General features: G+C 37.1%; 1 protein-coding gene across 1 annotated transcript; it reads right to left on the bottom strand.

Moving 5' to 3' along the window:
- Positions 1-263: 263 nt before the first annotated feature.
- LOC105047617 (RNA polymerase II transcriptional coactivator KELP) lies at positions 264-6483 on the bottom strand. Its single transcript, XM_010926614.3, has 3 exons — positions 6079-6483; positions 5871-5976; positions 264-678 (listed from the first exon to the last, which is right to left on the bottom strand). The coding sequence occupies exons 1-3, from the start codon at positions 6394-6396 to the stop codon at positions 587-589; spliced, it is 516 nt and encodes a 171-aa protein (XP_010924916.1). The 5' UTR covers positions 6397-6483; the 3' UTR covers positions 264-586.
- Between the last annotated feature and the right edge of the window lie 7175 nt (positions 6484-13658).

Below are 13658 nucleotides of genomic sequence, written 5' to 3'. Positions count from 1 at the left end.
GCGGACACCTAAGAGGGCTCAGAAAGGTTTAAGAGCGCCTAACACCTCACCAAGGATTCTCCTGCCGCCGCCAACAAACCTAGCTCCACCTACAGCATCCCCCGCCACCACCTCACCAACCACTCCCATTTCATCCCAGACATGATCCTCTCCTCTGATGGATGGTTCGCCTTCTCCAGCCCCTGAGATCGATGATGGGAAACAGACAAAAAACGAAGAGCTAGAAGAATTAGCAGTGAAAGGACTATAGTGGGAAATTAGGATTGATTTTAAATTGCTTAACCAACTAATGATATCAGATGAACACACTTTCAAGCAAGAGTTGCGACATCACAGATGAAAGCCTCTACATTGTTGCAATGTCAGCAAACAAAAACCTCTGCCAAAAGAGAGACCTCCAGTTTAACATATATATATATATATATATATATATTAGATTCTCCAAAAACAACTCGTTAGTTGGTCATGACTCCAAGCTGACCTACTCTTCCATAGCCAACAAAACCTCTGGTTGGCGAACAGTAAGCACACAAGGTTTTGAAACATGTGCAAACAACATTCAGCCTGACTCTTTTCTCAAAAACATTCAGTCCGACTCTTGCATCTTCGTAATGGCTTCCTCTATAGCAGGCACCGCTTTCCGAAAGGCTTCCCATTGATCAGCAGTCAAACTTATCCCTGAGCATACAGTAACAGCAGGATCAAGTTCATAAAAATATAAACATGCAAAAATCTCAAGTAACATATTGAAGTCGCATTGTGATAAGAATGCACAGTAAGCATTAATTAGTAACATCTTCTGGGCAAGCTTAGCCGAAAAAAATCTAGTAGCCATACAACAAAAAAGAACACAATCAGGAGTTCAAAGATGATATGATCTGGAATATTCATCATCAGTAATGTGCACGGCCAAACCAGAATACAAAGAGTCCAAGCAGCAAAATCTGAATCAGTTGTCAAACAGTTCTGCCAGTTTAAGCAAGCTTCTTTGCCCCCCAAATAAAAGCAATTATTATGGAACGCAACCATATAGAAGACATGATGCAAGTAACATAGTTACAAATTAACAAGTTCAACCAACTGTCCCAGATTTTTACTGCAGAAACCACTGGATGCATCTCAGCAGCAGTCTTAAAAATAGAACTATTGGAATTTAAAACATATAACTACTCTGATATAAAAGAAAAGGTGATAGGGTGAGATACTGGAGTGTGCTGATAAAATTTCTTACATTGTGTTGAGGACTGACTGGAAAAATTAGAAATATTTTGAGCTTTCACTTGATAGAAGTTCTGAGAAAGCTAAAATTACATGCCTATAAACAATCTACCATAACGAATACAGGCATAAAGCCATAAGAAAGCCAAAAAGACTAAATTAATCTTGCTGGCTGTATTAGGAAGAAAGAAGATAGGTCATGTGTTCTTGTAAAAGCTTAGAATGAAAATGCTGGACTAATCAGCACCTACTAGTTATGAACAAAGAAAAATTAAAGTTGGCTGACAAGTTGGCAGAACTTGAGGTTCAAATTCTTGTATCAGGATGTCCGACTGGTATATCTACTGGTGATGTCTATGTATTCACGAAATTTGTACTAACTAAAGATCTACTTCCAACAGCCCTAAACCAAGAGGGCAACAAAGAAGACAACACAAATAAAGAGCTACCAAAGCATTGAATGGACCCTATGTCCCCTTAAGCGAGGGAGCCTAGGTTAGATTTACTAGCAGATGACAAACCAATTTGAACATTTTCATATGGTTTCTCATCAATTGCAAACATTGAGGTCCCTACATGATGATCTTTCATCCCAGCAGAAGTATGGCCACCAGCCAACAGAAGTATGACTATCAAACTAAGAAAATAAATTGTAACAGGAACTTGCATGAGTAGAGGATTCATGCCTATATACGTATATAGATTAATCAATGTGCACATATACAAATGCCTATATATGTACATGGACATCCATGTTGATGCTCAATACTTGCCATAAATATAAATATATAAAAAAGACATGATCATTTAGTTTAAGTAAAATTTTCCTTTGTCAACCTATTGCATGTGATATATTCTATTAAGGCAACTTAAGCATAACACTTTTATTTTAATGATGCACAATATCCATAGCAATAGCCTAATAGCCCTATCTGATCTATTTGGGGGTTGCAACCATCAATATTTCTATCTACCACAACTCTTATCACAAGCTAAATCTATCAAATAGAAGCTTTTTAAAATCCTCACCTGCAATTTCCAAGAGTCTCCGGTTTCTTTTTCATGACCCATCAACATTGTCAAAACATCAATTTCCACTAAAACCTCCTCTAATTTCAGCTGTATCACTGTCTCTCTCTTTTACATTTGGTATTTCATTTCTAATGCTTGGCAAAAAGGGACACAAGAAGAGCAAAAAGTTAAGGGGCTAATCCAAACAAGATATGCGTCACACGACTCTTCTGACAGAAAAGTGAAGCTCTTGACTTTGTCGATCATTTTCTTCATCAGAACTACTATTTTATGTTTCTTAGCATGCTTAAAAAATTTTTTAATATGTGCAATTTCAGTGATTAAAATTAAATAGTTTTTTACATGGTGAACTACTATTTGGCCAATTGAATGGGATGTTGTGACTTCACTGATGCAGAGTGAATTAAGGGCACAACTTGTCTCGTTCTGGAGGGAAGTAAGAATCCAAGTAACAATCATTCGTGCACTCCCATTAATATCCAACATTTTAATATTACCAGTTCCCTACAAGTTCCCTTGCCAAGCCATAGTCACTCAATCGCAGAAGCACTTCTAAGTTCTCACTTTATCCACCCAGCTCTACTTCTAGTAATATCATGTTTGTTTATTTCTTAATTCTTTTTTCACATTTTATAAGAAAACAAATGAGTAATTATATGTGGAGTACCTATGATTATGATCCTCAATAAGCCTTCACAATTTCTCACCCATACCATTTCTAGTATTATAATGGAAAAGGCTCTGCAGATGGAAAATATTATAGTATGACACAGTCGCAGCATGTAATCTGCATGATTTCTTTTCTTTTTTTTTTTTTTTCCTTCTTTTCCTTTCCAGAATTCCAAAAGGATGAGGAAAGGATAAAGGATTCTTCAGTCCTTGGATAACTCAAAACCAGAGCTGACTCCAATTTATCTGTCTCCCTACATTTTCTTTTCTTGATGCTTAGATCTCCACTTAATTCATATCACACTTGTCCTTTCATAAAGAATTGAAAAAAAAAAAAGAAGAAAAACTATTATTTTACATAATTTTAGAATATCTTTAGTCGAACTGGATCGCACAAGCATGATGCAGGCCAAATAAATAAAATTCAATGTATCTTATCAAATTACAAAAAGAAACAGCCAGTGAAAGAAGATGGGGGTATCAAAATCTTTAAAAAGAGCATTACCATTACTATCAATGTTAATGACAAAGTAATAGGAGTTGCTTCAGCAAAAGAGCCAGTTGGCTGGGTAATAGCACAAACAAATTTTTCATTCATATGATGTCACATATTATAAATGATTCAATAACAAAATTCCATCCTTATTCTAACCATATGATCATGATTATTCACTATTAGAATGGAAAGAATAATAAAAGAATTTTTTTTGCTTAATGAACTCCCTGTTCAAAATAAGCGTACTCGGACCATGATTCTTTCTTCTATGTAGCATTTAAGGAAAAAAAATATGCAGGTATAGGAATCTATTCATGAATCATCTAATAAACTTCGTAAAAACACCAAAGAATATCGAGCTATCATGAACCCCTTAAAGTTTATGTTATTAAATAAATAAAATCCTAACATACTGTTCATTATTGCAGGTGCTAATTGCCCTTTGTTCTAGGTTTACGTTACTAGATTTGATCAATTTACTATCACTCAAGTTTAAACGGGGTCTTTTTTTCTTTTGCCAATTATACTGATTTGTCTATATTCAATTTCTATCACTTCAACATCAATTATAAGAAATTTTATTGTCATAATTATCACCAATGGTGACATAGAGAGCTGAGTAAAAGATTAAAACAATTTGTCCAATATCCATTAAAAGAATTTCATGGTGCGGTGCAAGACTAGCACAACTTCAATAATATGATCATATATGTGAATTCATCAACATTAATTTGTATCTTAGAAAAGCCTTGTTGCATTATATGTAGGCATGTATGTCTATACATATATTGAGATAAATAAATATGAATGAATCATTTATCAACATTCTAATTTCACAACTACAGAAAGCCCTAAGTGTTCCATCCAGACAATCCATCTACCTATGGAGGGCACTTTTTGTAGATGTCTCTCTCCTCAGGATCAACCTTAGAATTCCATGCATGCATGAAAAAAAAGAGAAATTGTGCAGACAAGTATTGGAGAATTAACAGTGGTATAGGTATGAGACAGATTACAAATAACATCAAAACATTTCATTAAAGCTGCATTATTTATTTGAGAATTATATAAAATAATGATTTGAAGAGCATCTTAGTAAGTAAAACCCACTCTAGCTTCATGAAATAGAATAGAAAATCTAAGCCATAAACCATAATGGCAACACAATGCCTGGATTGAGTCAATTGAATCAACAATTCTAAATGTTTAAATAGGACTGATTTTGTAAGTAGAAGCTCCAGCTTACAATGAAAAGCCCTATCACCACATCAATTACTGAAGACAGCTGATATCAACAATTAGTGCTACCTGTATACTTCAAAATTTGGATTTTTGCTGTTTCCAAACACTTGGGTAACAGGACAATTCATGGCACTTATTGACATTTCAATTCAGCATGACCATGATACAATCACAGTTATATAACCACTGTTGGCACTTATATCTAGCAATTTATAAGTCTAAAATTTAATAAAGATTTTATCAATTCTATTAAATTATAAAGCAATTGGTCCAACAAATTTAAACATTATATACATCTCTGCATATTTTCAAATGTATCTACAAAAACATGGAGGTGCCTCCATATCCAATTTTTTGAAAGATACAATGTCCAGCACCTATGGCCACTTGGACACTTGACACCTGTTTCACATGTCTAGGTACCGTTATCAAAAATTCCAGGTCATGCCCGAAGTAAGAACTCAAGCAAGCTTGATGCCATAAAATGTGTTAATGCCTAACTAAAAATGATTTAAAAGCTCCTTATAAAAATAATCAATCTAGAACCATTTGAAATAAATAAATAAATATGTACGTAAAAAAAGAACCTGACCACATGAACAATATTAAGGATTCAACAAAAACAATTCCTTAAAGTAGGTAACTGTTACTTGTACTTCAATAGTTGCCAAAAAAAATAAATAATTTCCCAGTGAACACAAGATTCCCCAAACCAGTCTGCAGCTATCCTTTATAGAATCCACGCCATTCAGGAAAGCATAATTACTCTCATTCAAGAAAAATAAAAGGCAAATTTAACAAACTTTAATATGGATGGACAAGCCAGAGTGCAGGCGAGACCTCAGACACCTCATCCCCCGGTGTATCACGCAGATCCCTGTTTGCCTATGGGTACGGTAGTGCCAATCTAAACCCTTTCCCCTCAAGATACAATAATCCTTCTCCAGTCTGGTAGCTACTCAGAAGAAACACCAGAACAAGAATGGGATGAATTACCAACTGGTTCTTGGGGGAATGCAGGACAGAAAATTCACTTGTTTCATTTGATATATAAATATTTACCTAAGTATAGTTTGGATTCCACAATCAAAGCGATAATAAATTTTTTTTTAAAACAAAAAGCTGATTAAAAATGAAGAAACAAAGCGAAGTTCATCCAAAAAATTCCTACAGACGCATAAAAACAGCTTATAAGATTGAAAGAGATGAATACCTTTGGATGAAGGCAACTCCTTCCCGTCTTTCATGTAGTACTCCCGGATCGACACCAGCGTCTTCCCTCTGAACTCCTGAAGCGTCACCCTCCTCTTAGTCGACAGCTGCAACAAAAACACAAAGCAAAACCCTAGATAACCAATCCAGAAAAAGAAGATCTAAAAAACAAGAAACTAAGGTCTAGATGTTCGATTAAGACAGCTTACACGGCACAGGATGAGATCGCCCTCGTCGTCATACTCTTTCTCTCTGCGGTTCCCCTTCTTCGCATCCTCCTCCTCCTCCTCCTCCTCTTCTTGTGGTTCTTGCTCTTGTTGTTGTTGAGGGGATTCGTCCTTCTTGGAGACGAGGAAGGACTCGACGATCCCGCGGACGAAGCGCTTGCGGTCGGGGAAGGAGAGGTCGAGGCCGAGCCTCTCCGCCGCCGCCTTCCGGACTTTGTACTCCGTCATCGTCGTCATGTCCGAGCTTTCCAGGACCTCCACCACCACCTCCTCGATCCGCCGCTGCGTCTCCGCGTCCATCGTCTCCTTCTTCTCCCTTTCCCTCTTCCTTTCCTTTCCCTCCTCTCTGGTCCCCGTTACCCTGGAGGCCTGGTCTCTTTGTTCTCATCCGGCTTTTAAGCGTTAGCCGGTGGCGTAACGGCGGAAAAGGAAACATGATACGGAAGAGAGAACCACAGGATATCTCGACCGTTAGATCTGCATCGGACGTTAGAAAAAAGAGAAGGGGTATTTCCGGAAGGGACCAGATCGGGTAAGATGTTCCGGGGGACAAAGGTTGTGCACGTTTGTAAGCGCGAATGACGGCGCAAAACACAAAGATAGAAACCCCAGAGCAGTGACAGATTGGGCGACGGATAAACTGGTGACCGTAATGGGAAAAAACATTTTGCTTCTGTGACATTATTTATTTGTAAGAAACTATATTTCCACTCCAATATTTAAAAGTAAAAAAAATTAAGTCATTATTCTAAAAATATTTTGCTCCTGTCACACCACAAGTAAAGGAACAACTTGACATTATTGATAAATCTAGAATGACAATAGGAGATGATACGTTCGTTGACTACCAAGACCGCCGGCGTCCGATGAGGCAGCATTTTTTTTTTTTTTGGGTGATTGTCCCCAGAGGCAATTGGAGAAGCAATTAAGTCTCCAGAGTCCACTGATTTAGAAAATATATCATTCATAGGCAGGGTTATGTAAGAGCACTGGAGGAAAGAAAAAACACAATAATAACAACAGCAACGAAATAAAAGCTACTCATAATAAGATGGCGGCAATTAAGTCACTAGAATTCATAGATTATGAAATATATTACTAGAAGCAATTGGAGAAAGAAGAGAATAAAGGCAGAAAGTATTCGGAGCTATGCGAGAGAGTTTGTTTGAAGAAAAATAACTAGTGAAGGCGAGCTTAAGGAAAAAATCTTTCAAAAGAAAGTATAAACTATTTTAATTAATATTAAAATAAGTCAAGCGACCCCCGACTCAGAACAACCGACTCCGATTCAACAACAGCCAACCGATTGGACATACAATTCTGACTCTACATCGACTGAATATGCAGTTCCGATTCTTCATCGACCAACTAAGCGAACCGAACCGATCTATTGCCGGCTGACCGACTAATGATTCGACAATTACCGATCGACAGCAGACGACTTAGAGCATCGGTATTACAGAACTACTAGCCAATGATCGTTCATAGATTCTATCGATATATGATCGGTCAGTCAACTCAGATATATCATAACCGTCATGAACGATTACCGACCGCATATCACGATACAATCAATGAGAATTAACGATCTACTACGTGATTATGACCCGATGATTTAGTGCCATAAAATATGGGACCACGTCCGACGGTTATGAAAATCTCATCTATAAAAGGAGATAAGAAAAACGGGACTAGTAAGCCAACTCTGGGCCAAAACTCTACTACTGCTTACATTCAACACCTGTTCACCAACTTTTCTCTCTAACTTAGGCATCGGAAGGTCCCCACCAGACACAAATCCGATCTGCATGGATGCTGTTTTGCAAGTGTTCTTTCCCGACGATAGGCGACGGAGAGTTGGCTGCAACAGATTAGCGCGCCAAGTGAGAGGAAAACAACTTGCAATGACGAAAACTAGAGCTCAATGGTCAACAGCAATCGAATCGGTGAGGCACTCTTCCCGCCGAAAAGAGGCTCTTCTCCTGCCTCCGGTAGCAAAGCCCAGTTCTCCGCGATCCGTGGTCACCACGGACGCCCAGATTGCTGCAATCATGCAACAAATGAACGTTCTTACGGAGACGGTCAGAAGCCTCCAGCAGCAGTAGACCCAGCCACAACAGCCACCGATAGAGCAACCGATGGCGCATTCGGTGCCATCCAGGCACAGCCATCGTCATCCATGGCAGTCTCCTTCACCAAAACGGCCATCTCAGCTCTCTCATCGGGACGAGCAGTGGCGCCCTCGATGCGCCACCCACCATTCACGATGTTCCTCTCCTTCTCAGTTGGATCGAGCAAGAAAAGGAAAGCGACCGCGAACACTGTCTGCTTCCCCCTCTAACTCGTCGGGTGGTTCAACCCCCAGAATTTTCCAACAGTGATTCGATGATTATGAACGTAAATTCTAAAAGATCAATCGCTAACTCGCTCAGCTTCAAGTGGAAGATCGGAAGTCCTCCAACGACTACGACTTCCACACCGTCCAACCGCTTTCTCGGCACGTCTTGGACCAACTGATCCCATCTTGGTTCAAGATGCCTCAGGTGGAGTGTCACGCTTCCGATCCGAGATTGTGAGTCGAAGGTCATGGCAATCACCGCATACTCATAGAAAACTTTTCTTATAAGCATACAAGGCTTCTCATCATGACATCATACTTATAAAGTTAAATAAATTTCAGTCTTAATGATCAAACCTTAGTTCAAATAACAAATCAAAACTCAGTGTCCAAAAAAGAAAATAATTGTCTGACAAGTCAACACTTAAAATAAAAGTCTTACATCAATTCTGAGAAAATTCTAAATCAAATGAGCTAATCTCCATCTCTGATCGCTCTCCCAATCGAAATCCCGCATCATGCTAATTTTCTGAATCTATAAAGAAAAATATAAACTCGTCAAGAGCTAAATAGTCCAGTAAACAGTGTATACCTTTAACTGAATAAATCAGACAATAATACTATACATATCGGTTTACTGATAATAACATAAACAATATGTAAATTCATGAATTCATAATTTAATTCATCACACTATCAATCATGTATAAAATTTCAATTCATCATAATTTCAAATTATACTTATCATCTTGAATTCATCAAATTCTTAAGTTTCTTCTTATCAACTATGAACTATGACCATATTTTCCCAGTGGCAGGGTTATAATACCGCGTATCTTCTTGCGGTAGGCTGCGAATCATCTGACAGCAAGTCCTTCGAAATCGCTGGTCTCGCTGGCGATTTATCGCTGGTCTCTCTGGCGACATGTCGCTGGTCTCGTTGGCGACATAAACTCTCAAGACAAATCAAATTGCCAACGTATATACCCCCATTGGCGGGGTCCTTTACATAGTCAGATTGTCAATTCATATCATCTTTCAATTCATATAATATTTTAAAAATAATATAAATAAATAATATTCGAGTAAATCAATCATATCATTCTTTATGATCATACATCATCATAATAATTTGCAACAAATATCTTCAATCATAAATAATTTTCAATAATTATTTTCAATCACAATTAGATTCAACAAATAATTTCAATCACAAGCATGCCATGAATTTATATAATTCAAATTTATAATTTATCAGATAAATTTAAATAAAAATAAAATACTATTTATCTTAAAAAAAAATTTAAATTAGAGATTCTAGAAATCTGAAAAATCCTTCTCCGAACCTGGTACGTTAAATATCATATTTTTGATCAAAATTTTATCAAATAAAAATAATAAAAATTCTTAAAATTTAATATCCTGACACGGATCGACTAGATGACAGCATCTAAAATTATTATTATTATTATTATTATTATTATTATTATTTATTTATATATATATATTTTATAAATCCTAAAAAATTCAAGAGAGAGAGAGCAGAGAGAGAGAAAGTCTCCCTCTCTTTCTCTTCCTCTCTCTTTTTTTTTTTCTTTTCCTTTTCTTTTTCTCTTTTTCTTCTTTTCTTTTCTTTTTCTTTTTCTCTTTTTCTTCTTTTTGTTTCTTTTCTTTTTCTTCTTTCCTCTCGGCTCTTTCCTGGCCGAAACAGGCGACCGAAGTCCCCTCCCTTTGATCGACCGTTCGGGCCATGGCCATCACGGTGAAGGTCGGTGGCAAGGGGGGCAACTCTCATGAATTCAGAGAGGTCAAAACCGACAGTCGGCAGTGATCGCCAGCATCGAAAAATCAAAGAAGAAGAAGAGATCGAACAAGGGTCCCTTCTTCGACGAAATCCAGCGACATCCGTCGTCGGCAATCGTGCACAGAGGCATGGAAAGAAGGAGAGGGAAGAGAGGAAGAGGAGGAAGGCTTACCTCAGCCTTTGGTGGTCCCGTCGGTGAGAAATCACGGCGAGCACGAATCAAAGGTCGCATCTTCAATCGGAGGAATCAAGGAAAAAGAGGGGAGGAAAATCGGTGGGGGGGTTCTTAGGAAGGAAAGAGCCTTTTTATAGAGAGCCCTAGGACTCCTGGTGGTCCTAGGACTCCCAATCACTGTGGCTTCATCGGGGAAGAAGACTCCTATCGGGAGTCTTCTTCCCAGTTCTCCTATTTTTTTTTGGCTTGGGTCATCACATTCTTCACCCCTAAAAGAAATTTCGTCCGTAAAATTTTTCATACCTGTGGTCTCGAAGAACTGAGGATATTTTTGCTTCATTTCTTTCTCTAGTTCTCAAGTAGCTTCTCTTTTTGAATGTCGACTCCACTGTACCTTGACATAAGGAATATTGCGACGTCTCAGCACTTGTTCTTTACGGTCCACGATCCATACCGGATATTCTTCATATGATAGATCTTTTTTAGCTTGCAAGGGTTCAAGCTCCACGATGTGACTTGGATCTGATAAATATTTCTTCAACATAGAAACATGAAAAATATGATATACTCCTGCAAGTGAAGGTGGTAAGGCAAGTCTATACACCACATCACCAATTCTTTCTAAAATCTCATATGGACCCACATATCTAGGATTCAATTTACCATGAATGCCAAATCTTGAGATTCCTTTTGAAGGAGACACTTTGAGAAATACATAGTCACCAATTTAAAATTTTAATTTTCGTCTCCTGTTATCTGCATAACTTTTCTGTCTGCTTTATGCTATCCGAAGTCATTTTTTAATTAATTGAATCTTTTCGACTGCTTGTTGAATAAGTTTGGGGCCCAATATTCTTCTCTCACCAACATCATCCCAGTGAATCGATGATCGACATCTTCTACCATATAAAGCTTCATAAGGTGCCATACCAATGCTAGCCTGATAACTGTTATTATAAGCGAACTCAATCAAAGGTAGATGCTCGTCCCAAGAACTTTTCATATCTAAAATACAAGTTCTCAACATATCTTCTAAGATCTGAATAGTTCTCTCTGACTGGCCATCAGTTTGTGGATGAAAGGCTGTACTAAAATTTAATTTTGTTCCTAATGCCTTGAGTAAGCTCTTCCAAAACTGTGATACAAATTTGATGTCTCGATCTGATACAATGATCACTGAAATTTTATGTAACCTTACAATTTCTTTCATATATAATTTTGCTAGTCTTTCCAAAGTGAATCCAACTCTAATTGGTAAGAAGTGTGCAGACTTTGTCAATCGATCCACAATCACTCAGGCTGTATCATTTTTACTTGGAGTCTTAGGTAGTCCAGTTACAAAATCCATAGTGATATGTTTCCACTTCTATACTGAAATATCAAGAGGTTGAAGTAATCTTACAGGTCTCTGATGTTCAGCTTTAACTTGTTGACACACCAAACATTGAGCCACAAATTGAGCGATCTCTCTTTTCATATTATTCCACCAGTACATTTCCTTTAAGTCCCTATACATCTTAGTACCTTCCGGATGAACTGTATAACCGATCTGATGTGCTTCCTGAAATATTTTTTGTTTGAGTACCGAATCATTGGGTATGCAAATTTTATTTTCGAATCTCAACGAGCCATCATCATGTATCTTGAATTCAGATTGAACACCTACTTCCATTGAATCCCTTATTTTTGTTAATTGTGGATCACCATTCTGGGCAACTATAATCCTTTCAATGAGCGTTGGCTGAACCCTCAAGTTGGCTAATCATACTGTTGAGTCATATACTCGAATATCTAATTTCAGTTTTCTTATATCCTTCAATAATTGACTTTGATGTGTAATTAAAATAGCCAAATTCTCCATTGATTTTCTACTAAGGGCATCAGCGACAACGTTAGCTTTTCCAGGATGATAATGAATTGTTAAATCATAATCTTTCAACAGTTCTAACCACCTTCTCTGTCTCATGTTTAATTCTTTCTATGTAAAAATATACATCAAATTCTTATAATTGGTAAACACTTCACACTGCGCACTGTATAAATGATGTCTCCAAATTTTCAGGACAAAAATCACTGCAGCTAACTCCAAATCATGTGTCAGATAATTCTATTCATATGGTTTCGATTGTCTTGAGACATAAGCCACTACCTTACCATGTTGCATCAATACACAGTCAAGTCCCTTTTTAGATGCATCACTATATATTGTGAAACCTTCATCTCCTGTTGGTATAGTAATAATAGGGGCTGAAACTAATCATTATTTTAACTCTTGAAAACTCTATTCACAATCCTTGGTCCACTCGAATTTAATCCCTTTCTGAGTAAGACGAGTCAAAGATGTAGCTATATGGAAGAATCCTTCTACAAATCGTCTGTAATAATCTGTCATTCCTAGAAAGCTCCGAATCTCAGAAATATTTGTAGGTCTGTTCCACTGCATCACAGCTTCTATTTTTGTTGGATCCACAGAAATTTCATCTTTAGATACGATATATCCTAAAAGGACTATTTTGTCCAACCAAAATTCACACTTCTTTAATTTGGCATAAAGCTTTTCTTTTCTCAATATTTGTAGTACACACCGTAAATGTTCTTCATGCTCCAATTTACTTTTTGAATAAATCAAGATATCATCAATAAATACGACAACAAACTTATCAAGATAGGATTTGAATATTCTGTTCATTAAATCCATGGAGGCTGCTGGAGCATTGGTTAACCCAAATGGCATCACTAGAAATTCATAATGTCCATAACGAGTTCTAAATGCAGTCTTTAGTATGTTCTCTGCTTTGATTTTTAACTGATGATATCCTGAACGAAGATCAATTTTTGAAAAAACTTGTGCACCTTACAGCTAATCAAATAAATCATCGATTCAAGATAAAGGATACTTATTTCTGATAGTGTTCTTATTCAACTCTCTATAGTCGATACAAAGCCTCATACTATCATTTTTCTTTTTCACAAATAAGACTGGAGCTCTCCAAGGAGACACACTAGGTCTTATAAAATTTTTATCCAATAAATCCTATAATTGATCTTTTAACTCCTTCAACTCCATGGGGGCCATTCGATAAATAGTTTTAGAAATCGGACCGGTATTGGATGCCAATTCAATGGTAAATTTAATTTTTCTATCTGATGATAGTCTGAATAAATCATCAATGAATACATCTGAAAATTCATTTACGATAGAAATATCCTGTAACCTCAATTCATCATGCTCTGTATTTTTTATT

The sequence above is a fragment of the Elaeis guineensis genome, chromosome 6 (assembly GCF_000442705.2).
Source record: "Elaeis guineensis isolate ETL-2024a chromosome 6, EG11, whole genome shotgun sequence".
Classification (NCBI taxonomy): Eukaryota; Viridiplantae; Streptophyta; class Magnoliopsida; order Arecales; family Arecaceae; genus Elaeis; species Elaeis guineensis.
Note: the sequence above shows the minus strand (reverse complement) of the source record. Positions and strands in the feature narration are given on the sequence as shown.